At 47.7% G+C, this 26,578-nt stretch overlaps 1 protein-coding gene across 1 annotated transcript; it reads right to left on the reverse strand.

Moving 5' to 3' along the window:
• Positions 1-842: 842 nt before the first annotated feature.
• PRDM14 (PR/SET domain 14) lies at positions 843-21,941 on the reverse strand. Its single transcript, XM_008000831.3, has 8 exons — positions 21,857-21,941; positions 19,869-20,592; positions 19,152-19,205; positions 18,903-19,060; positions 16,911-17,181; positions 9,382-9,584; positions 5,696-5,797; positions 843-1,513 (listed from the first exon to the last, which is right to left on the reverse strand). The coding sequence occupies exons 2-8, from the start codon at positions 20,566-20,568 to the stop codon at positions 1,286-1,288; spliced, it is 1,716 nt and encodes a 571-aa protein (XP_007999022.2). The 5' UTR covers positions 20,569-20,592; positions 21,857-21,941; the 3' UTR covers positions 843-1,285.
• Between the last annotated feature and the right edge of the window lie 4,637 nt (positions 21,942-26,578).

Consider the following 26,578-nt stretch of genomic DNA (forward strand, 5'->3'; position numbering starts at 1 on the left):
CCATACCTGGCTAGTCTTTTTTGTTGGTTTTTTTTTTCGGAAGAGACAAGGTTTCACCATGTTGCCCAAGCTCATCTGGAACTCCCAGGCTGAACCAATCTGCCCACTTTAGCCTCCCAAAGTGCTGGGATTACAGCCATGAGCCACTGTGCCCAGCCAAATTTTTATTTGTATTTAATTTATTTATGTATATTTTAGAGGTGGGAATCTTGCTGTTTCCAGGCTAGAGTGCACTGGCTATTCACAAGTGTGATCATAGAGCACTACAGCCTCAAACTCCTGAGCTCAAGGGATCCAAGCAACTGGGACTACAAGTGTTTGCCACCACACCTGGCTTTAAATTAATATTTATTTATTTATTTATTTATTTATTTATTTATTTATTTAGTGGGGTTTTTGTTTCTGCCAAGTGCACAGTATGATAAGTGAATTTTTAGAGAATTTGTTCTAGGCCTGATGCAGTGCCTCACACCTATAATCCCAGCACTTTGGGAGGCCGAAGCGAGAGGATCAGTTGAGCCCAGGAGTCTGAGACCAGCCTGGGTAACATGTTGGGACCTGCCTCTCTGTCTCTTTATATATATAAAAGAATCTTTTCTATAAAGAAATATAACACATGATGATCACATAGTATAACTGGAGGCCCAAGGCAAAGAGTAGAGAAAAATCTACCTTTTTCTTGGCTCACTGCAACCTCCGCCTCTGGGTTCAAGCAATTCCCCTCCCAAGTAGCTGGTATTACAGGCATGTGCCACCACACCAGGCTAATTTGTGTATTTTTAGTAGAGACGGGGTTTTCACCATGTTGGCCAGGCTGGTCTTGAACTGCTGACCTCAGCTCATCTGCCCATCTGGGCCTCCCAAAGTGCTGGGATTATAGGCGTGAGCCACCTGGGAGCTGCAGGGACTTCTATAACCCATAAAAGGAAACAGAATCTGAATCCCTTGTTTTTACATTGTCTCCACACTCTGAGGGCTAGTCGTTTTTGGGCTCTTTTGTTTGTTTGTTTGTTTTTTGAGTCAGGGTCTGGTTCTGTCACCTAGGCTGAAAAGCAGTGGGGCGATCTCAGCTCACAGCAACCTCCGTCTCCCACCTCAACCTCCTGAGTAGCTGGGACCACAGGCATGTGCCACCACCCCTGGCTGATTTTTGTATTTTTTTGGTAGAGATGGGGTTTCACCATGTTGCCCAGGCTGGTCTCGAACTCCTGGACTTGAGTGATCCACCCGCCTCGGCCTCCCAAAGTGCTGGGATTACAGGCATGAGTCATTGTGGTTGGCAGGGCTAGTAGTCTTCATGAAACTTCATGTGGGAGTAGAATGTTTCTTGATCTGAGAAGATTTTCCCACAGATGCTGCATGAGCAGCCCTCATCCTCCTTGTGTGAACGCCGGACATGGCTGTCATGGGCAGCATGGGATGCAAAAGATTTACCACAGTACTTGCATTTGAAGGGCTTCTCCCCGGAGTGCTGCCTGATGTGTGTGCGGAGTATGCTGGAGGCAGTGAACCTCTGCAGAGAACAGAAACACAGAGTACAAGAAAAAGTCAACTTCCATGAGCTGGACAACCAATTAAACTAAGGCGTTAATTTCATTGTTGCTCATCCTTAGGGACAAGCCTTGGGTTTTAAGGCCATAGAGCACTCCTGGTCATCAGCAGTAGCCTTAATCAGAAAGGACTCCACTGACGGGTCCTTCTGGCTGGTTTTGAGAAGCACTGGATGTTAGAACAGTGGTTCTTCAGTGGATAGATTATCTGGAGGTCCAGTTTTTAAAAAAGCAGATTGCTGGCTGGGTGCAGTGGTTCATGCTTGTAATCCCAGAACTTTGGGAGGCCGAGGTGGGTGGATCACCTGAGGCCAGGAGTTCGAGACCAGCCTGGCCAACATGGCAAAACCCCATCTCTACTAAAAATACAAAAATTAGTCGAGCATAGTAGCATGCACTTGTAATCCCAGCTACTTGGGAGGCTGAGATGGGAGAATTTCTTGAACCCAGGAGGCGGAGGTTGCAGTGAGCCGTTATTGAGCCACTGTACTCCAGCATGGGTAACAGAGTGAGACTCTGTATATATATATAAAAAAGCAGATTGCCAGCCTGGGCAACATAGCAAGACCTCACCTCTACAAAAAGTAAAAAAATTAGCTGGGAGCGGTGGCTCACGCCTGTAATCCCAGCACTTTGGGAGGCCGAGGTGGGCTGATTACAAGGTCAGGAGATCGAGACCACGGTGAAACCCCATCTCTACTAAAAATACAGAAAATTAGCTGGGCGCGGTGGCGGGCGCCTGTAGTCCCAGCTACTCAGGAGGCTGAGGCAGGAGAATGGCATGAACCCAGGAGGTGGAGCTTGCAGTGAGCCGAGATTGCGCCACTGCACTCCAGCCTAGATGGGGGACAGAGCGAGACTCCGTCTCAAAAAAAAAAGTAAAAAAATTACCTAGGCATGGTGGCATGCACCTGTGGTCCCAGCCATTTGGAAAGCTGAGGTGGGAGGATAACTTGAGCCCAGAAGGTCGAGGCTACAGTGAGTTACGATGGCACCACCGCACTCCAGCCTGAGTAACAAAGCAAGACCCTCTTTTCAAAAAAAAAAAAAAAAAAAAAGACCGGGTGCGGTGGCTCAAGCCTGTAATTCCAGCACTTTGGGAGGCCGAGACGGGCGGATCACGAGGTCAGGAGATCGAGACCATCCCGGCTAACACGGTGAAACCCCGTCTCTACTAAAAAATACAAAAAACTAGCCGGGCGAGGTAGCGGGCGCCTGTAGTCCCAGTTACTCAGGAGGCTGAGGCAGGAGAATGGTGTAAACCCGGGAGGCGGAGCTTGCAATAAGCTGAGATCCGGTCACTGCACTCCAGCCTGGGCGACAGAGTGAGACTCCATCTCAAAAAAAAAAAAAAAAAAAAAAAAAAGGCCGGGCGCGGTGGCTCAAGCCTGTAATCCCAGCACTTTGGGAGGCCGAGATGGGCGGATCACGAGGTCAGGAGATCGAGACCATCCTGGCTGACACGGTGAAACCCCGTCTCTACTAAAAAATATGAAAAAACTAGCCGGGCGAGGTGGCGGGCGCCTGTAGTCCCAGCTACTCGGAAGGCTGAGGCAGAAGAATGGCGTGAACCCGGGAGGCGGAGCTTGCAGTGAGCTGAGATCCGGCCACTGCACTCCAGCCTGGGTGGCAGAGCGAGACTCGGTCTCAAAAAAAAAAAAAAAAAAAAAGCAGATTGCCAACCCTACCTAAGAGAGTGTGACCCAAAAAATCTGACATGAGACCCAGGAGCCTGCATTTAAACAAGCAATTCTGATGTGGGTCCTAGGATCATACTTCAAGACAAACCTCATTACAGAAGGAGAAGCTAATATCGACCAGAAGCTAATATCGGCCAGTGTCTTTGCATAAGTCAGTGCCTTACTGGTTTTCTTCTTCTTCTTCTCAATTTAAACTTTTTGAGATGGTTTGTAGGTTTTTTTTATTTGTTTGTCTGTTTGCTTTGAGACAGAATCTCACTCCATCACCCATGCTGGAGTGCAGTGGCTCGATCTCGGCTCACTGCAACCTCCACCTCCCAGGTTCAAGCGATTCTAGTGCCTCAGCCTCCCAAGTAGCTGGAATTACAGGTGCACCACCATGCCCAGCTAATTTTTGTATTTTTAGTAGAGATGGTGTTTTTCCATGTTGGCCAGGCTGGTTTCAAACTCCTGACCTCAGGGTGATCCATCCACCTTGGCCTCCCAGATTGCTGGGATTAAAGGTGTGAGCCACCGTGCTCGGCTCAGCGGTGTTTTTCTATGCCAATTATTTTCATTCTATTGACACACACTTTGGAGGTATTAGTTGCCCTAATCTGGTAGACTCAATGTTTTTATTCATTTTGAGAGGCTTAGAAGTAGCTGTAGGACAGCCTCTACTTCTTTTACAGCTTTATTGTAAAAAGTGTAAATGACTCAGTGACAGAAACATAATCTATACCAGTGCTTTGCAACAGGACTTTCTGCAATAATGAGAATATTCTGAATCCACGCTGTCCAGCTTGGGAATCACTAGCCACATGGAGCCACTGAGCACTTAAAATGTGGCTAATGCAACCTAGGAACTGAATTTTTCAACTTTACTTCGTCTTTACTAATTGAAATAGCCACATATGATTAACTGCTAACTGCACATTGGACAGCACAGAGCTATTTTGGTGTAATATGTCTAAAGCGTGGTCAACCTATTATTTCTATTATAGCAACGTCTAACCACATGACTCATCTGTTTTTACAACTCTGTATTCCGTGTAATAATATTCTGCAATGCTCCTATAGAAAATTACATCAGTAGCATCCTTCACAGATTAAAGTAGTAATAATATCAGTTAACATTCCAGTACTACTTTTATGTTGTGCCAGGCACTGTTACAAGAGTTTTATATATTTTACTGATGTTATCCAACAACTTTGTAAAGACTAATCTCCCCAGTTTATCAATGTGGAAACTAATAGGAGTTCATGGATTTGCTCAGGGTGGCACAGCTAGGTAAACACCAGAGGCAGGACTTGAAACTTGGCCAAGTTTGTGCTCTTAAGTACTACGAAATAGTGAGGTTTTTGTTTGTTTGTTTGTTTGTTTGTTTCAGATGGTGTTTCACTCTGTCACTAAGGCTGGAGTGCAGTAGCACGATCTTGGCTCACTGCAACCTCCACCTTCAGGTTCAAGTGATTCTCCTGCCTCAGCCTCCCAAGTAGCTGGGATTACAGGCATGTGCCACCATGCCCAGCTAATTTTTGTATTTTTAGTAGAGATGGGGTTTTGCCATGTTGGCCAGAATGGTCTCGAACTCCCTATCTCAAGCCACCTGCCCGCCTTGGCCTCCCAAAGTGCTAGGATTACAGACTTAAGCCACCACCGCCCTCCTTTTTTTTTGGAGAGAGAGTGTCTCACTCTATCACCCAGGCTGGAGTGTGCAGTGGTGCAATCTCGGCTCACTGCAACCTCCACTTCCTGGGCTCAAGCAATTCTCCAGCCTCAGCCTCCCAAGTAGCTGGGACTACAGGCATGAGCCACCAATGCACAGAAAATTTGATTATAGGCGTGAGCCACCACACCTGGCTAGTGCTTTTAAATACTATGTAATAGGTCATCAGGTCTCCATAAATTTGGAATGTATTTTACTACATGTACCCTAAATGCCAGCTTGGCAATAGGAGGTTGGTTATATTTGACCATCTTTAGCAAAGTCGAGCATATTTAGGGGTGGAAATGAGGACTGTGCTGATACTTGACTAACATTTACCAAGAACTCATTAAGCCAGGCTTTGTTTCAAGTTCTTTTTTTTTTTTTTTTTTGAGACGGAGTCTTGCTCTGTCGCCCAGGCTGGAGTGCAGTGGCCGGATCTCAGCTCACGGCAAGCTCCGCCTCCCGGGTTCACGCCATTCTCCTGCCTCAGCCTCCTGAGCAGCTGGGACTACAGGCGCCCGCCACCTCGCCCGGCTAGTTTTTTTTTTTTTTTTTTTTGTATTTTTTTAGTAGAGACGGGGTTTCACCGGATTAGCAAGGATGGTTTCGATCTCCTGACCTCGTGATCCGCCCGTCTCGGCCTCCCAAAGTGCTGGGATTACAGGCTTGAGCCACCGCGCCCGGCCTCAAGTTCTTATACATAGACACCCAAGCAGAGCTCAGGACACATCCCTTAGTAAGAGGTTCCATTTACCTTAGTACAATACACACACTGGTATGGTCTGTCTCCAGAGTGGACTCGCATGTGTTTGTTAAGGCTGGAAGACTGAGAGAAACATTTCCCACATGTAGAACACTGAAGTGAAAAAGAAAAATATAGTTGAAATCACACCTTCCTCTAACAAGTCCATTTCAATCTTGCATTTACCTGGGGTTAGAGAAGAACTCCTTTTCAAAGAAAAATTTTTTTTTTTTGAGACAGGATCACAATTTGTTACCCAGGCTGGATTGCAGTGGCACAATCATGGCTCGCTGCAGCCTGGAACTCCCAGGCTCAAGCAATCCTCCCACCTCAGCCTCCTGAGTAACTGGGACTACAGGTGCGCGCCACTAAGCCAGTTAACTTTTTTTTTTTGAGATGGAGTCTCCCTCTGTTATCCAGGCTGGAGTGCAGTGGCGCGATCTCGGCTCACTGCAACCTCCGCCTCTTGGGTTCAAGCAGCTCTCCTACCTCAGCCTCCTGAGTAGCTGGGACTACAGGCGTGTGCCACCACATCCGGCTAATTTTTTGTATTTTTAGTAGAGATGGGTTTTCACGGTGTTAGCCGGGATGGTCTCCATCTCTTGACCTCGTGATCCACCCGCCTCGGCCTCCCAAAGTGCTAGCTAGGATTACAGGCGTGAGCCACCGCGCCCGGCCCAGCTAACTTAAAACATTTTTTTTGCAGAGATGAAGTCTCACTATGTTGCCCAGCCTTGTCTTGAACTCTAACAGATCCTCCTGCCTTGGCCTCCCAAAGTGCTAGGATTATAGCTGTGAGCCACGGCACCCGACCTGAGAGAGCTCTTGCTTCAGATGTGGAATGTGGGAACTGAACAAGTTTGTGGTGTATGGCAGAGGCCTGAATTAGTCCTGCTCTCTCAACAGGTAGCTGCGTGACTACAGCACATCAGTTAAATTTGGAATCTTAGTTTTCCGATCTTGCTCATGGGCAAAATACCTGCTCTGCCTTCTTCACAGCGCTATGAGTAAACTACAAGCACTGTACAATTAACTCAACAATTATTTATGATTTACAGAGTACCTACTATGTGCTCCACACTGCTAGAAACCAAGAGCTAGAAGTCAAGGAGGGGTGGCAATGAACATGTAAGCCACCATGGCAAGGCACAGTAGCAGATGATCTGAGACATGTTGAACTTTTATGAAGAGGTTAATATTTTGTACACACGCTGTGAATAATTAATGTTGTTTCTCCAAAGTCTTGACCTTGGCAACTCCTCTCGAAACTGTCTCAGGAATTTCACACCAGGTGAAGTAAACTACTAGAGAGGTGCAAGCACCGGAGGGGTTGCCAGGGATAAAGCAGAAGGCCTTTGGTTTTGACATCACTTTTAAGGAAATTATGTTTACTAAAGAGAAAAAACTATTTTCCTCTGAGAAAGGTTTCCGAGCTTTCACATCCTCTTTCCAGGCATGCTTACGCGCAGAGGAGAGGGCAGATCTTTTTATTTATTTATTTATTTATTTATATTTTTGAGGCAGAGCCTCACTCTGTTGCCCAGGCTGGAGTGCCATAGCACGATCTCAGCCCACCGCAACCTCCGCCTCCTAGGTTTAAGCAATTCTGGCGTCTCAGCCTCTCGAGGGGCTGGGACCACAGGTGCGCACCACATGCCCATCTCTACAAAAAATACAAAAAATTAGCTGAGCATGGTGGCACGTACTTATAGCCTCAGCTCAGCTACTTGGGAGGCTGAGGTGGGGGGATTGTTTGAACCTAGGAGGTGGACGTTGCAGTGAACTGAGATCGTGCCATTGTACTCCAGCCTGGGCAACAGAGCGAGATTCTGTCTCAAAAAAAAAAAAAAATTGTTCTCCACTGTACTGTAAGAGCACCTCGTCTGTTGGAGAGTAAGCTATCATCTCACTATCACCAGCTTCCTCATCAGTCCTGTCATCTACTGACCTCCTGGTCGACAGTCCTCCAGTTTCAAAGAGAGCAAGCATTCTATACATCTTCTGTAATCTGGTTTTTGCTTGATAAGACAAATTTTTTTTTTTTTGAGACGGAGTCTCGCTCTTGCCACCCAGACTGGAGTGCAACGACAGTCTCCGCTCACTGCAACCTCTGCCTCTAGGGTTCAAGCAATTCTCCTGCCTCAGCCTCTAGAGTAGCTGGGGCTACAGGTGCTCACCACCACACCCGGCTAATGTTTTTATATTTTTAGTAGAGACGGGGTTTCACCATGTTGGCCAGGCTGGTCTCGAACTCCTGACCTCGGGCGATCTGCCCAACTTGGCCTCCCAAAGTGCTGAGATTACAGACGTGAGCCGCTGCGCCTGGCCAGTAAGCCATCATTTATATAATCAGTTTTGTGTTGATGAACATGCAGTCTCAAACTTTTCACTATCAGAATACTGGATAGTTTTCACTTTTGCCAGTCTAATAAGCGAGAAATACCTTCACCATCCTGATATTTTAAAATCCTTTTAGAATTCCACAAATACATGATAATTGTAAATGTATTCATACATTTTATAGTATAATAAATATATAGTATATATACACTATATATGCTATATATACAAATAATATAATAATTGAACATGACTTTTCCAGAAGCTTAGGAAGGAAGGAAGAAATAAGGACAATTTTATGATGATTACTCTCAATTTTCAAAACAGAAAAATAGGCTCAAGATCGTAGCTGCCTGAGGTAGTTCTGACAAGGCCAACAGTTAAGCAGGAATACATCTGTGTCCTGTGCCTGGCTGGGTGCCATGGCTCACACCTGTAATTCCAGCACTTTGGGAGGCTGAGGCAGGAGGATCACGAGATCAGGAGATGGAGACCATCCTGGTTAACATGGTGAAACCCCGTCTCCACTAAAAAAAAAATACAAAAAATTAGCCGGGCGTGGTGGCGGGCGCCTGTGGTCCCAGCTACTAGGGAGACTGAGGCAGGAGAATGGTGTGAACCCGGGAGGCGGAGCTTGCAGTGAGCCAAGATCACGCCACTGCACTCCAGCCTGGGCGACAGAGGAGACTCTGTCTCAAAAACAAAAGGAATACATCTGTGCCCAAGCCTCGTCCTCCTTTTAATTAAGCCTAAGGGTATATTTGTACTTTTTTGCACCAAGACTAGCAGAGCATCCAGGTATCTGGAATGGCTCCCTAATGTCATTACTGCTTTTCTGTCTTACAAAATCCTTGGCCTGCGGTAGAGGCCTTCCGCTCTTTGGAAGCACCATGCCTTCACTTCCTCCTCACCTATACCCGTCAACACACTTGCACAGATATGGAACAAGGTGCATTTCCCCAGGAGCACATGCCAGATTCTTTCTTGCCTGGAATGGCTCGACCCTTTTTCCCTGCCCAACTAACCCTGCCACCAGTATAAATCAGATACCCCATTTGTCCTCCTATACTTGGCTCAAGGTCACTTCTGTGCATCTTTCATAATCCACGTGTCCAGGTGGCCGTGGACACTCCTTCCTCCATGTTCCTCCCTCTGCTGGTACATGCATCCTAACACGTGTGTATCGCTGTGCCTATTCACGCATGCCTGTTGGGTAATACTATCCTCTCCCTTCAGAGAGGGTGTCCGTCAGGCACCACAGCCATGCAGCTAGCACCTACAAGGCAACTCCCCGTGTTCAGGAGCTTGGGAAGGGAGAGAGAACATGATGGAGGGCCATGTGTCCTCCTAATACTCACCTTATGAGGCCGGTGCTTCTCATGAACATGAAGAATGTGGATCCGAAGCCTGTCCCGCTTCTCAAAGGACCGTTTGCAAAGAGAACAGGGAAATTTCCTATCGCCCTTGTCCACACAGGGGGTGTACTTGAGGTGCTTATCTCTGTAATATTTGTAGGTAAATACCTTCCCACATCTTTCACATCTGTAGCCTTCTGCAGACTCTGTCAAACATAGCAAACACAATGTCTCTTCAGTTACTTTCCTCCCTAGTTCCTTCAAGAGGATATTTTATTTATTTGTTTGTTTGTTTGTTTGTTTATTTTTAGCCAATAGTTCTTTTGGCTACTTAAAGAGGAATTTTCTTTTTTTTTTTTGAGACAGACTCTTGCTCTGTTGCCCAGTCTGTAGTGCAGTGCACGATCTTGGCTCACTGAAACCTCTGCCTCCTAGGTTCAAGCGATTCTCCTGCCTCAGCCTCCCAAGTAGCTGGATCACAGGTGCCTGCCACCACGCCTGGCTAATTTCTGTATTTTTAGTAGAAACAGAGTTTCACTATGTTGGCAAGGCTGGTCTCAAACTCCTGACCTCAGGTGATCCTCCTCCCTTGGCCTCCCAGAGTGCTAGGATTACATGCGTGAGCCACTGTGCCTGGCCAAGATAATCTTTTTTTTTTTTTTTTTTTTCTTTTGAGGTGGAGTCTCGCTCTGTTGCCCAGGCTGGAGTGCAGTGGCCGGATCTCAGCTCACTGCAAGTTCCGCCTCCTGGGTTCATGCCATTCTCCTGCCTCAGCCTCCCGAGTAGCTGGGACTACAGGCGCCCACCACCTCGCCTGGCTAGTTTTTTGTATTTTTTTTTTTAGTAGAAACAGGGTTTCACCATGTTAGCCAGGATGGTCTCGATCTCCTGACCTCGTGATCCGCCCGTCTCGGCCTCCCAAAGTGCTGGGATTACAGGCTTGAGCCACCGTGCCTGGCCTATTTTTTTTTTTTGAGACAGTCTTGCTCTGTTGCCCAGGCTGGAGTGCAGTGGTGCGATCTTGGCTCACTGCAACCTCTACAAGTGATTCTCCTGCCTCAGCCTCCCGAGTAGCTGGGACTACAGGGGCGTGCCACCACACTCGGCTAATTTTTGTATTTTTAGTAGAGGTGGGATTTCACCATGTTGGCCAGGATGGTCTCCATCTCTTGACCTTGTGATCCACCCGCCTCGGCCTCCCAAAGGGCTGGGATTACAGGCGTGAGTCACCGCGTCCAGCCAGCAAGATAATTTTTAAAAACCTTTTTATTCCAGAAAAATGTAAACGTATACCAAAATGAATATAATGGTGTAATAAACCCTCAAGTGCCAAACACCAAGCTTTGACCAACTCATAACTAATTTTGCTTTCATTTATATCACCACTCCCCATAGTAGATTATTTTAATACTAATTCATCCTTTGACTCAAAAATATCTAACTGTAATCTTTAGAAGATGACTTTTTTTAAAAAGCATAATTGCGGCCGGGCACAGTGGTTCACACCTGTAATCCCAACACTTTGGGAGGCTGAGGTCAACGGTTCAAAACCAGCCTTTTTTGTATTTTAAAAAATACAAAATTAGCCAGGCGTGGTGGTGCATGCCTGTAATCCCAGCTACTTGGGAGACTGAGGCAGGAGAATCACTTGAACCTGGGAGGCATAGGTTGCAGTGAGCCGAGACTGTACCACTGCCCTCCAGCCTGGGTAACAAGAGCAAAACTCCATCTCAAAAAAAAAAAAAAAAAAAAAGAAGCATAATTGTGCCAGGTGCAGTGGCTCACGCCTGTAATCCCAACACTTTGGGAAGCTGAAGTGGGCAGATCGCTTGAGCTCAGGAGTTTGAGACCAGCCTGGGCAACATAGTAAGATCCCATCTTTATAAAAAAATAATAAAAATTATCTGGGCATGATAGCACACGCCTTTAGTCCCAGTTGCCAGGAGGCTGAGGCAGGAGGATTGCTTGAGCCTGGGGAAGTTAGTTGAGGCTGCAATGAGCAGTGATTGAGCCACTACACTCCAGCCTGGGCAACAGAGCAACATATTGTCTCAAAAAAAAAAAAAAAAAAAAAAAAAAAAGGGCATAAACATAATGTATCATTGCTACACTGTCATACCTAAACAATTAACTCTTATTCTTTTATAGAAACATATATGTACTTATATACACACATATATATTTGTTTAATTACTTTCTGGTCAGTCCATTCAAATTAGGATTCAAACAAAGTCTGCATGTTGTATATGGTTGCTATGTCTCTTAAACATCTTAACCTATAGGCTCTCTTTCCCTTTTGTTCCTTGAAATGTACTATTGAAGAGACCCTTCTTCCACTAGCTCCATTTAAGAGCAGTGCAACCCTGCAGCTCTTGAACACATTCCTGCCTAGCATTTGTTACAAGGTTAATACACTGAGGCCAACCTATTTCTCTTTGTGCCTTTAAGATTAGCCTGAGTTACAAGCTCAGGCAGTCACCAGGACACCCGCAGCTGACTTCCCAGGCTTCACAGTGCTGTTCCATTCTACGAAGTTCGAGGGACCTTCTTAGTTTATACTTCATTACTCAAAACTTGTGGCAGATTCCACAGCTAGAATCTTTGTGTATAGAGTAAGGGTGAAAGCATCTTGACTTCCCTAATGTACAGGGCTACTGTGATGACTAATTTAATTCTAATACTTATTGAGTCTTACCAATGTGAGTGATACTATCACTGAATGGCAGGTAAGACTGAGAGAGGTAAATCTGTTTTTATCAATGGAGGAGGGAGGAGGAGAGAAGTTAGAGAGGGTGTAGCTAGACTCTAGCAAAGCAGGTCCCACATCCAGGGGTGTCTATGTGTTGGGGGAAGGCGAGAGAACAGGGGCCACCTACAAAAGCATCCCTGCAGAGGACACTCTGGATTCCAGAGGATAAAGTGGCTTTGACTATGAATGCACCACTGAGACTTCATTGTTTGACCCCAGGGAGGAAGAGCAGCCAAGAGTGAGTCTATATGCAAGAGTCTGCAGATAGAAATCTTCTCAGAATCAGGACAGCAGGGAAGCTGTCCATCAGGGACTTTGTTAGTTGACAACTACATCCCAGGCATATTTAACAGGTGGCTAAGGAAATAAACTATTCATTAAGTAAATAACCAGGAAGGCAACTGCCAACCCCAAGCAGATCCATTGCCCTGCTCTGTCTATCACTTTCATTGAGGTGCTAATACTCTCAGAATCCCTGTGCTGGGACACTTTTTTGGCACAGAGGTAGAATTTTTATTGGTCAGAAATACCTGTCCTTCCTGCTTCCTGGGGTGGGAAGGGAAGAGAGAGTCAGCAATTTTACAAACATAAGCAATAAAGCACACCAAAATTTAGAATAGTTTCAGTACTGAGTTCGCTTAAGAACAACCACTTAAGCAGAAATGAAACCTAATTTCATCTTGTTCCCTATCTTTCCTAATTTTATCTTGTTCCCTATCCTCCCTACCCCTATGTCTTCACACTCCACACCCTAAAACACACACAGAAATTCCCTCTCCCTCACGAGAGGGGAATGCTTACATATTCAAATAACCCGCCCACATACAGTCTAGACCCTTCCCTCACCACTCAAGACCTTAAAGGGGAAGGCTGCCACCTATCACCAATCCTGGCCAAAAAGCCTTTGGGGAAAAAAACTCATTTGAGAATGCAATGGAATTTTGATTTTTCTTTCCTTTTTATCACATCCAAACCATTCATATTAATAGATTAACAAATTAGCATTCATTTATAATTATTCCCAACAAATTAAGTCGTTTACAAGTTTCCCTCAATTGTCCAAACTATATGTCCTCAAAACAATGCCGTAAGCATCAGGTATCACTTGGTTCAGAACTGTAACACAAGTATCTTCTCTACATGCTGGGTTTCCCCCACACTCAACCATCATAAGCCCTCATTCTGTTGCTTGCTCTGATTGCCTCTGATATCTGCATACTATTCCAGTTAATAGCATGCAGGTTGAGTATCCTTTTTCTGAAATGCTTGTGACCAGAAGTGTTTTGGATTTCAGGATTTTTTCGAACTTTGGAATATTTCATATACATAAGGAGGTATCTTGGGGATGGAACCAAAGTCTAAATATAAAGTCTATTTATGTTTTGTTTTATACATACTTTATACACATAGCCTGAAGGTAATTTTTTTTTTTTTTTTTTTTTTGAGATGGAGTCTTGCTTTGTCTGCATCCTCCGCCCCCCAGTTTCAAGCGATTATCCTGCCTCATGCTCCTGAGTAGCTGAGATTACAGGCATCCGCCAGCACACCCAGCTAAATTTTTTGTATTTTTAGTAGAGACAGGGTTTCACAATGTTGGTCATGCTGGTCTCAAACTCATGACCTCAGGTGATCTGCCTGCCTCGACTTCCCAAAGCGCTGGGATTACAGGCATGAACCACCGCGCCTGGCCCACCTGAAGGCAATTTTACACAATATTTTGCTTTATTTATTTCTTTCTTTATTTTGAGACGGAGTCTCGCTCTGTCCAGCCTGGGTGACAGAGTGAGACCCTATCTCAAAAAATAATAATGATTTCTCAAAAGAATGATGATAACCATCTTTTCAGTTATTAAGCAGGTACTTTTTTCAAATCCATTGCTCACTTTTCTTTCTTTTTTTTGAGATGGGGTCTCACTTTGTTGCCCAGGCTGGAGTGCAGTGGTGTGATCTCAGCTCACTGCAACCTCTGCCTCCTAGGTTCAAGTGATTCTCCTGTTTCAGCCTCCCGAGTAGCTGGGATTACAGGCATGCGGCACCACACCCAGCTAATTTTTTGTATTTTTAGTAGAGATGGGGTTTCACCATGTTGGCCAGACTGGTCCTGACCTCAGGTGACCCACTCACCTTGGCCTCCCAAAGTGTTGGGGTTACAGGCGTGAGCCACCATGCCCAGCCTGTTGACTTTTATTTCAAAAGGAGTTGGTACATTTCCGGAAGTGACCAACAGGTCTTGGTTTGGTGCTAAGTACGAGACAACTTAGAGCTCCATAAATCATAGAGAGTCCCAACCATTTTTGCCTCCATTCCTATCTTTACCTACATTCCCACATCCACACCACCCACCAAAACACTTCTGGTCCCAAGCATTTCAGAAAAAGGATACTCAACCTGTATGCAGATATCAGAGTTGATCAGAACAAGCAACAGAATGAGGGCTTATGATGGTTCAGTGGCGGGGAGAACCCAGCATGGAGATAAGATACCTGGGGGAGTAGGAAGATAGTTCACCAAAACAATTCTGACAGCCCCTCATCATTGGGACCATTATTTATCATTAGATAAATAATGACGGCTCTTTATTTATCCCCTGATTTCTGGTGGACACTTCCTTGCCTTCTGCTTCACTATTCCCTGAGTCTGATTGCCTTCCCCCTCTCCCTCTGCCTTACACGTGCCTTATTTCATCTCATTCCTAAGCAGCTTTTTCCAACTTAGTTCTAATGTCTTCCTCTCACTCAGTACGCACTGGGATCCAGAAGCAGGAGATACTAAGGTGTTTAGGGTTATTTCCTGCCCTGAAGCATCTCAGTCTAGCAGGAAAACAGGCATGCAGATGCAATTCACTCTTTTTTTTCTTTTTTTGAGACGGAATTTCGCTCTTCTTGCCCAGGTTGGAGTGCAATAGTCCAATCTCAGCTCACTGCAACCTCTGCCTCCCAGGTTCAAGCAATTCGCCTGCCTCAGCCTCCCTCCGTAACTGGGATTACAGGCGCCCACCACCATGCCTGGCTAATTTTTGTACTTTTAGTATAGACAGGGTTTCGCCATGTTGGCCAGACTAGTCTTGAACTCTCAACCTCAGGTGATTCACCTGCCTCGGCCTCCTAAAGTGCTGGGATTACAGGCATGCGCCACTACGCCTGGCCCATTTTTAAAAAAAAAAAACCTGTTTCTTACACATTTATTATATCATAATAATTTGCCTTCTCTCTCTCTCTCTCTCTCTCTTTTTTTTTTTTTTTGAGACAGAGTCTTGCTCTGTTGCCCAGGCTGGAGTGCAGTGGCATGATCTTGGCTCACCACAACCTCTGTCTCCTGGGTTCAAATGATTCTCCTGGCTCAGCCTCCCCAGCAGCTGGGACTACAGGTGCCTGCCACCATGCCTGGCTAGTTTTTGTATTTTTAGTAGAGAAGAGGTTTTTTGTTTTTTGTTTGAGACAGAGTCTTGCTCTGTTGCCCAGGCTGGAGTACACTGGTGCGATCTTGGCACACTGCAACCTCTGCCTTCCAGGTTCAAGTGATTCTCCTGCCTCAGCCTCCCAAGTAACTGGGACTATAGGTGCATGCCACCACGCCTGGTTAATTTTTTGTATTTTTAATAGGGACGGGTTTCATTCACCGTGTTAGCCAGGATGGTCTCGGATCTCCTGACCTTGTGATCTGCCCGCCTCAGCCTCCCAAAGTGCTGGGATTACAGGCGTGAGCCACTGTGCCCGGCCTGAGATGAGGTTTTACCATGTTGGCCAGGCTGGTCTTGAAGTCCTGACCTCAAGTGATCCGCCCACTTCGGCCTCCAAAAGTGCTGAGATTACAGGCGTGAGCCACCACATCCAGCCTGCCTTCTCTCTTATTTACAGCAATATACATTTATCTTGTATATAAATGTATATAGAAGATAATATACCTCCTACTAGATTAGTAGTTCCTAAACTTTAGTGTATCTAGAAATCACTTGGAGAGCTTATTTAACATGCAAATTCCAAAGTCTCACCCCTGGAGTGGGCTGGTGGTTCCCTAGCCCCTTGCTGCTGGAGTGTGGTTCAGGGACCAGGACCAGCAGCACACCCTGGAAGTTGATAAAAAAACCAAATCCTGGGCCACTACCCTGAATGGGAACCAGCATCATGAAGATCCCCGGGTATTCATTCCCACATTAAAGTTTGAGAGTGAGAGTCCAGCTCAATATTTCTCAAACTTGCCTGAGACCCATTGTAGGCAATGTATTTTATACTCGACACCCAGCATACACACATATGCCCATGTGAAATCGAAATTTCATAAAACAATCCTTACTCTTAAGTGATTCCCATCAATATTTTCTATTCCACTCTACACTTATTCTTTTTTTTTGTTTTTTAAATGTGGGTCTCAACCGCTAAATTGATTTCCCACCCCACTAAGACATGCAACTCTGCAACCCACCATTTGAAAAACACTGCTCTGGTGAATTGACTTCAGCTACATTAGCCTGGGCAGAGATGAATCAGAAACTGGCTCCCCCATGGTAGAAGTTACGTCCATTTAGTACATTTTCTTTTACTCTTGGGGTGGAAGGTCGGGAAGAACAACAAGTATCTTTATAAGTAGGAGTAGCTTCCGCAGCTGTGGGCAATTGAGGATGCTTTCCTTCACCTGGGTAATGCTCTCCTGGTTAGAGACACTCTCGGTTAGTCCTCTGCATTAGCCTTTAGGAGGCAGGAGCTGCGCATGGAGGGTTTGTGGAAAAGAGCCCAGTCCTTCTACTGGAATGCCCTCACTGGGCGAGGTAAGGGTGTGCACTCACCTTCAGAGGGCCCAGATGGCTGCTTCCCCTGCTCTGTGACCTGAAGGCTCACAGGAATGTCCAGAAATTTCTCATAGCAGTCTCCATACCACACAAGGAGCTCTTGGTTCTGATGGATCTCTTTGCAGCTCTCATAAAATATATGCCCTTGACACTGCACGGCAACTAGGTTCTGCTCCTTGGGGAAGCGGGCACAGTTGACATAGGACATCCAATTCCCCGTACCTCCTTTTCCATCTATAAAGTGGCTTAAATGACCATCTTCAAAGATCTAAATGAAATAAGACATGAAGTTTGTATTGTACTTCTTTTTTGGTCTAATCTACAAAATAATTTTTTAATACTTATAACCTAAATATCACACTTGAGTCCACCAAATAAACTTCTATCATTCCGATTTCTATGTAATTACAAGTGGTTTATAAATCTACTTATGCCAACGTAGATTTGTTAGTTTAAGGACATATCTCTAGGTAATGTCACATATTGGGTTATTTTTGTTGTTGTTGTTGTTTTTAGAGACAGAGTCTTACTCTGTCGCCCAGACTGGAGTGCAGTGGCTCAATCACAGCTCACAGTAGCCTCGAATTCCTGGGCTCAAAAGATCTCCCACCTTAGCCCCCTGAGTAGCTGGAACTAAAGGCATGCACCATCACACCTGGCAAATTTTTAAAAAATTTTTTGTAGGGACAGGGCCTCACTGTTTCCCAGGCTGGCCTCAAACTCCTGGGTTCAAGTGATCCTCCCACCTTGGCCTCCTAAAGTGCTGGAATTATAGGTGTAAGCCACCGAGCCTACCTAATGTAACATATTCTAAAAGATTCTTACTTTTATCACTTTTTCGATTCCCAAATTCCTATAGTAAGCATGTTAATTTCATAAACAGAGGTAAGTGAAACAAAAACGTCATATTTAATTCTACCACTTAAACACAACTGAATAGTTTTATATTTTACTCCCACTTAGTTTTCACACATATTAATGGAGCTATGAATTATTTCTTTCAAGGCCAAGTTTGGTGGCTCATGCCTGTAACCCCAGCACTTTGGGAGGCCAAAGCAGGCGGATCATGAGGTCAGGAGTTTGAGACCAGCCTGGCCAACATGGTGAAACGCCGTCTCTACTAAAAATACAAAAATTAGCTGGGCATAGTGGCGCATGCCTGTAATCCCAGCTACTCGGGAGGCTGAGGCAGGAGAATCGCTTGAATCCAGGAGGTAGAGGTCGCAGTGAGCTGAGATCACACCACTGCATTCCAGCCTGGGTAACAGACAAAGACTCCGTCTCAAGAAGAAGAAGAAAAAAAAACACGAAAAATTATTTCTTTCTCTGCTGCTGGTAATTTCACTGTCTCCAACATTTTGTTATTATGAACAACCCTGGGATTAACATATTCCACATAGTCTCAATTTCAGATTATTTTCCTGTATTATATTCCTAGAGGTAGAAATTCAGGGTCAAGGGACTTTGAAAATTTTAAGGTATCTGATACATTCTGCCAAATGGTTTTCTCCTGCAGATAATAAAATGCAGTCCACTAGCATATCCCTAATATATCATCACTAGATCTTGAAGAGTATCTGTTGTTTTTTTTAAATCCTTGACTAATTTTATAGGTGAATAATATTGAATTTTAAAACTTGTTTTTATTCTCTTTAGCATACTTTCAGCACTCTATAATATCTAAAGCATTTGGTTTTGTCTATATATAAAATACAACGCATTGATTCTTTAAATGTATATTCCATAGTTAATCTTCCAGACTAAAATGACGTAAGGCACCCACAAAACACAGAATTCATGCAGAGGAGCTATCCTCATGGAGCAAACGCTGGCCATTCCTTCCTTTTACAGGCAACACAAACCACAGATATCTGCCCTGGATGTCCTCTCTCTCTGACCAGGACTCTCCCAGAAGGGCAAAGGCCAAGATTTCCCCCCACTAGTCTCCCGCACCATTTTCAGCAGCAGACCCACCAGAAACAGATTTACCTCCCACATCACAGAATTGTCTCCATAGGTCTTCACTTCACTGGCGTTGACCACTTTACCTTGAAAGGGCCCAAACCTGACTCCTTTGGCAATAAAACTACTGCAGAACACACCAAAATGTGGGACTTCACCAAACACGGTCTGCATGAGGCATAGACCTAGGGGAAAGCAGAGGCAGGAAAAGAGAATGAGGAGAGTTGACTCGGCATTAGTTCAGGGAAAGAAATCCATGCAAGGAGTCCTGCCTACCTTCTGGAAGTTGAAGGGAGTCTTTATCCAGAGTTTGAGGAAGAGAATCAGACCCTAGCGAAAGGCAGGTTAAAACAAAAACAATTTTTCATTAAAAATGTATTATAAAGTGCTTTTATAAGGTGTTTCCCTCCTTAACTCCCTAGAAGTAACCATCATCCCAGTTTGATGTTTATTTGTTGTTTCTATTTTTCCCTGCTCATTTTACATGGTCTGTTCATACACGATTTCGCTGTATACAATTCCATATACAATTTCTCATTTGAGACTCAGAACAGCCTCATGGAAGGTTATGTAATTAACCGCATTAGGCAAATTCAGAGAATTTAAGGATCATAGGTAATGCTTGATTAGTCAAGGAAGACTGGTTGGAAGTCCAAAGGTTGGAAGTCAAGGTCAGGGTAGCTAGCTGAGCTAGGACCCTTAGGTGTGAACTGCTGAAGGCTGTCATTGCATGTTAGCATAGAATCTGAACCTACCTGGGAGTTCACTGCAGGAACCATTTCTCTCTTGGTCCTTAGCTCTCACTAAAACCAACCTTGGTCATGCAGTTAAGCAAGCAGGGCCTCAGAAGTGAGCCTAGACGGCCCTGGCTCTCATGGAAATACCTCCCCCTTTCCGCCCTCTACAGCCTCAGCTCCACCTGGAAGCGCCTCTTCCCCATCCTGCCTGCATTCCCATCCAATTCGACTCCCAAATGGTGTGAACTCCCTTTACCAGAGCTGTCTGTGGGGACCAGGAGGCCTGAAATCGCGTGGTGCAGGCTGGCTGGGTGATCCAGGCTGGGAGTGACCCCGTACAGAACGAAGTGCAGATCCTGCTCCGTGAACTGGAACCGAGCAGGGGACTTCCTTTCTTGGTTGGAGTGTTTGGGACCATTCTCTGACTGCTTGCTGGGTGAGCAAGGTAATAAATGGGAGGTCCTAAGCCCCTCAGGTAACAGAGAAGTATCCACAGGGGGCGGTGGAATTAAAGTGTCAGGTCCATAACACGGGCCACTCTCGCTGTCGCCACCAACGATTTGGTGGCCCAGATCTTCACTGCTGGCAGCCGTGTACTCGTGGCTGCTGCTCAGGAAGGGCGGCACTTCCCTGGGGACGTGGGGAATTGGGTACCACGGTGGCAGCTTGCTGTACCAGGGTAGATCGTAAAGAGACTCCCTCTGTAGGCCCAGACCCGGGCTCAGCAAGGGAGGAGCCATCCGGAAGGCGAAGGGGGGCATGGCGGGGACAGCAGACGCGGCGGCCTCCAGCTGCCGGAAAGGTTGGAAGTCTTCCTCCACGGTGGCCAGGCTATTTCTGTAGTGTCCATAGGCCGGGAAAGGCGTGTAGTACGTGGCCAGGTTCTGCGGGCTGCTCTCCGGTGGGTAGCAGACCTTGTCCTGAGTCGCGGTCTCACCTGGCCGGGGTAGAGCCATCCCGGGCCCGCACACTCGGCGGCTCTGCGGAAAAGCGGGTGCCGCTGAGGACACCGCGGGGGAGCTGCCCGGGGTCCGACCCGCGCCTCCCCGCCAGCCTCCTCCACCCGAGCCAGCCCCAGATCCAAGGGAACAGTATAAACGCCCCCAGTGCGATCCCGCCAGCCCTCTCCCACAATTAAGACAAAACGAAAAACAGCAATAGAAGCAAACACAAAAAAGCCCCAAACGGAAATCTGCCGGGATCTCGTCCGACTCTAAATTCCGGGTTAGTGTTGCCTTCGCCCTCCCTCTCCAAGCACCCCTTCCTCAAGCCCGGTAGCTTTCCCACACTCGCTCTCCGCTTTCCGCCCCCAACCCGGTTCCTGCAAAACCCGTTGAAGTTCCCTCTTCTTCCTTCTCCTCGGTCCTACAAAACTCTTTGGTAGGGTCTGAGGGAGCCGCGGGGCCCTCCCAAACTCGGGGCTGGGCCGGGAGCCGAGCGCAGGCGGTCGGAGGGCACTGGAACAAGCGACAGCTCCAGGCGCTCCTGGGCCCTCAGCTGGGAGGGAAGAGCCGAGGACCCTGGGTCGCACCGCGCAGATGGAGACGCGCTCCCTGAGCCCCCGGGCAGATCCAGGGACACCGCGACCTGCTCCGGCCCAGCGGTCTGACCCCGCGGGTCCTGGCGGTCCTGATGCCCGCAGGGGAGGGGCGCGCCACTTTTGGCTGCCCTAGGATGCACCGCCTGAACCCCTTTTTCCCTTGTGGGCAGCGTCTGCCACATTCCCCGGGTCCCTAGGAAACTCCAGTCATTCCACCAGGACTACTGGGGCCTGGGGTCGTCCCTCGGGAGCCGCGTGGACTAGCCCTAGCCAGGTGGAAGCGGAGAGCCCCGGCGACTGCCAGTCCTCCAGTCCCCGCGCCGCCGGGAAAGGATGGCGTTTTAATAGACAGGCAGCAAGTTCACCGAGGCCGAAGAATGAAGCCCCTTTAGGGCCGGTGGGTCTTGAGATCAATGAGCCCAATAAGAAAACCAAGCAGGGTCATGACTCAGAAATTAAAGAACACGGGGTCAGGAGAAGAGGGCAGCCACGACACAGGCAGCTGCGCGTCTCCTCCCGATCCTCCAAAGGCGCCCCTCTCCTGGCCTCCTCCGACTTCGGGGATCTGCAACTTGGTATTCAAAGCCCCCGAGAGGACAGAACGACCAGCCAAAACGAACTGCGCCAGCGAGTGCTGCGGCCCTCCCCAGCGGCCCTGGAAGACCACCGCTCAGGGCCCCGGGCACGCCCTGCCCCGCGCCTACCTGCGACACCACCTCCGAGAGCGCCACCGCCGAGCAGGCGCCTCCAGGGCGCTGCGGGGCCACTCGGGCTCGGTAGACTTCGGGCGGGCCCTGAGGGCTGAGCCAGGATTAAGAGGGCGGGCGGGGCCGCGGGGCATCAAGAGGGCGAGGGTAGGGAAGTGACCCGGCCCACGCAGATCCCCGCGTCGTCTTCTCCCCGCCCACTACTGCCATTGGCCGACTCTCGACTCGCCCTCTGTCCCCTGGGGTCGCGCACTTAACTCATCAGTTCTCCAAACCCTCCCCGGGACCCTAGTGGAGAGCACTCTCCGCTGGCCTTCTAGGGCAGGCACTATTGCCGCTCCAGGCGTGCGGAGTCGGGGAGCAAAAAGCCGCTACCCAGGGCCCCCATATAAGGTCCCCCGCGCGCGCACACACCCTGAACCGGAGCCCAGAAGGCCTGACTGGCCTCCCCGGGTCGAGCCCCTTACTCTCCGCTCCCAGTTCGGAAGAGCACAGCCAGCCCGAAGGCGGCGTGTGACCTGCTGGTGCACCTGGTGGGCGTCTGTTCCCGACACCTGGGGATGAGGCGGGCGCGCCTCGAGCGCTGGGAAGCGGCGCCTCGCGAGTCCCCGGCAGTGACACGTGGGGGCGTTGGGCCCGGCACCCCCAACGCTTTCGAGGTTTCGGGTGGTCGTTTTGCTCTCTCGGGGGCTTTTATTCCTTAAGTGGCTTTAAACGACCGAGGATGGGCCTCCTGCGCCGTCGCAGCTGTCACTTCCTTCGGGGAAGGCTCGCGACCTTGGACGCGCAGGCTCTGAAAACCAAAGTCCAGACCCATACCGAGCGCCCAAAGACCGCATTTGAATTCCCCTCGCCGGCCATTGAGGGAGAGAAAGGAGCGCTTAGTTCCATTCACATTCACAGAAGGAAGCGCCGAGGGTGGGGGAAACGCAGTCTTGCCGGGTGAGCCGGGCCAGGTTCCTCGCCTCCCCCCGGCCGCTGCTTCCTCTTAGCTGAATGGGGAGCGACCCGCCCCGGGCGCGGCCCTGGGGGCTGAAGACTGAGGTGCAGCCTCACCCCCGGCCTGGCAGCGGCTTGGAGGAGAGAGGGAAAGGAGGAACGTCCACCCAGCTAAGAGACGCCGCCAGAGTCCCTAAAGCTGGCGGGGAAGGGAGGCCGGGGTCCCGGATCTTCAGAGCGCCCGCCACCGGGCTTCAGGGCTTCTCGGGGCGGGGAACCTGACCCTGTAGCCTTCGCTAGGGCGCGGCGGGGCTCCAAGAACGGAGGAAGGAGCCGGACTCGCGCCTTCGAGGGCGCGGGCGGCGTGCACTCAGCCTTGTCTCCCCGCGCGCCCCGCCGCCCGCTCGGCCCCTTCTCTGCACCGGGTCGCCCTGGTCCCCGCGCCCGCCCGCCCCGACGCCTTCGCGTGGTTCTACGCTGCCCGCGGCCAGCCCCGTTTCGCTTCGCAAGGAGCGTGTTGTTTTCTCAATCGAAATGGGATCAAGATCCCAGGGTTTCCTCGTCTCCTTGTTTTGAGGTGATAGGATCTTGGCCGATAGATCGAAAACGTGCAAAGTACCCGTCGCATCTTGTCCGAAGTGCCTCTGTGGAAGGATTGTTTACTTGGAAAAGTCGAATAAATTCTGTTGCCGTTTTCCTTCCGGAGGCGTCTTCACCCCAGAGCTCCTAGACCCACTGGCATTAGCTATACTTCCTCCTGGGCTTCACAGGTAGGATTTCAAGAATGATGTGGGGGCACTTGGGTGGTCTGTGGGTGGCAGGTCCTCAAGAGGCTGTTTTTTCGTGCACGGAAGTGTCGTAGCTTTATTTTAGCAGAAGCAACATCAAACCTTATCTTGGAGGTTTGTTTTGCAAAGAATCCAGAGTTTACTATATTTGACACTATTTTTAAATAAGACTGGCTTGTTTTAAGGAGTTGGGAGAAATCGATAAAAGAAAAGTCGAAATTCTTGCTTTCCATTTCTACTGTAGGAGATAATCCTGATCAACAGTTTGGTTTGCTCCCTACCCCCATTACTTAAAAACAAACAAACAAAAACCACTATACGTTTAAATTGTGTAGGATTACGTACGATTTTGTAAAAATAAAAATGGAATTATACTTCACCCGTTTCTGCAACGGCCTAGCTCCTACTAGTCATCATTCCCTATCAGTAAAGTGGAATTAACCTTATTTTATTCTTATTATTTTGAGACAGGGTCTCACTTTGTCACCCAGGCTGCAGTACAGTGGTTACGATCTTGGCTCTTTGCTGACTCTGCCTCCTGGGCTCAAGTAGTCCTCCTGTCTCACCACCCGGCTCCCTCCCCTCAACTAGCTGGGACTACAGGCATGCGCCACGAAGCCCGGCTAATTTTTGTATTTTTTTGTGGAGACAGGTTTCACCATGTTGCCCAGGCTGATCTCAAACTACTGGACTCAAGGGATCCACCCACCTTGGCCTCCCAAAGTGCTGGGATTGCAGACCTGAGCCACTGCACCGGCAAATTTATTCTTTATAATGGTTGCATGGTACAGAATTTCCATTTTATAGATGTGCCCATAGTTTATCAGCCTCCTCTTGAAAGGTATTTAAGTTGTTGCCAGTTTTTCAATACTTCCAGCAACTTACAGAAACACTGATATACAGATACATAGCTGTGCTACTGTGCCTTGTAGAAGAAATGTCCAAGGGTGAACTTGCTGGATCAACAGGTATAAACACTGATCATTTAAACAAGTACTTCAAGGCTGGGCACAGTGGCTCATGCCTGTAATCCCAACACTTTGGGAGGTTGAAGTGGGTGGATTACTTGAGGTCAGGAGTTCAAGACCAGCCTGGCCAACATGGTGAAACTCTGTCTCTACTAAAAACACAAACATTAGCCAAGCATGGTGGCACATGCCTGTAATCCCAGCTGCTCGGGGGGGGGCTGAAGCAGGAGAATAGCTTGAACCCAGGAGGCAGAGTTGCAGTGAGTCAAGATCATGACACTGCACTCCAGCCTAGGTGACAGAGTGAGATTCTGTCTCAAAAAATACAAAATAAACACATACTTCAAACCATACCAATTTATACTTCCTCCAGCAGTGAGGGCAAGTGCCTGTTTCTCCATGCCTCATCTAACACTGAATATTGCCAATTCTTTTTTTTTTTTTTTGAGACAGAGTCTCGCTCTGTCGCCCAGGCTGGAGTGCACCTCAACTGCCCCAGCTCAAGAGATCCTCTCATCTCAGCCTGTCTAATTTTTGTACTTTTTGTTGAGATGGGGATTTCACCATGTTGCCCAGGCTGATCTCAAACTCCTAGGTTCAAGGGATCCACTTGCCTCAGCCTCCCAAAGTGCTGGGATTACAGCCACCATGCCTGGCCCTAAAAATTTTTATTTTCTTTCATAGAGACAGAGCCTCACTCTGTCACCTAGGCTGGAATGCAGCAGTATGATTGTGGCTCACTACTGCCTCCAGCTCCTGAGTTCAAGCAATCCTTCTGTGTCAGCCTCCCCAGGAGCTAGGACTACAGGTAGGTGCCACCACACCCGCCTAACCTTTTAATTTTTGGTAGAGGCAGGGGTCTTGCTATATTGCCCAGTCTAGTCTGGAACTCCTTGTGTAAAGTCATCCTCCCACCTCAGCCTCCCAAAGTACTGGGATTACAGGTGTGAGCTACTGCACCTTGGGAGTATTGCCAATTCTTTAATGCTGCCTGTCTTTCACATAAGAAGTAAAACCGTATTCAAATTGCCTTTTAGTCATTTACATAACAGAGTTTCTTTTGAATGCCTGCCTATTGATGGGCCAGTCAGCAAGCCAAGTACAGGAAATACAACTGTGAATAAAACAGTCTTGATTCCCTTAACAGCCTAATGAAGAAGGTCTGTATGTGTGTGAATACTTGATGAATGAGTCACTATGAACTGTAATAAGGAGGGAAGAAAGTGCAGTACAAGTAACAAGCCTCAATGTAGGCTGGGAGTACAAGAGAGTTCTCCTAACCTATCAAATTGGAAAGATGTGTAGAAATGAACTTGGTGAAGGGGATGAGGACAAGTGGCACTCCAGGGCCACAGAACCCTTGGTGCCAAGGCCCTAAGCCTGGAGGAAGCTCACTGATTCACAGAACTGGTGTGGAGGAGATAGCTTGAAGTTGGAATGTCGGCAGACACCAGGTCTTGCAGAGAACACTTGCTAAAATGTAAGTACCCTTACAGCTTTACTTGCAAGTATTCACCAAGGAGTAGTAAGAAGTCACTGCAGACATCAGCATACTTCATCACTAAAGAACTTCAGCATGCATATCATTCAATAAAATTCAGCATTTGTTTATGGTTCTTTTTTTGAAAGGTAAAATTTACAAATGATGAAATGCATGTATCTTGACTGGACCGTAAGTTTTGACAGTTGATGGCTGGGTGCAGTGGCTCATACCTGTAATCCCAGCACTTTGAGATTCTGATGTAGGGAGGTCCCTTGAGTCCAGGAGTTGGAGACCAGCTTGGGCAACATGATGAAACTCTGTCTCTACAAAAAAAATACAAAAATTAGCCGGGCATGGTGGTGCATGCCTGTAGTCCCAGCTACTCAGGAAGCTGAGGTGGGAGGATGGCTTCAGCCCAGGAGGTGGAGGTAACAGTGAGCCAAGATGGCACCACTGCACTGTAGCCTGGGTGACAGAGTGAGGCCCTGTCTCAAAAAAAAAAAAAAAAAAAAATTATTGACTGGGTGCAGTGGCTCACACC

The sequence above is a fragment of the Chlorocebus sabaeus genome, chromosome 8 (genome assembly GCF_047675955.1).
Source record: "Chlorocebus sabaeus isolate Y175 chromosome 8, mChlSab1.0.hap1, whole genome shotgun sequence".
In the NCBI taxonomy this organism is placed as follows: Eukaryota; Metazoa; Chordata; class Mammalia; order Primates; family Cercopithecidae; genus Chlorocebus; species Chlorocebus sabaeus.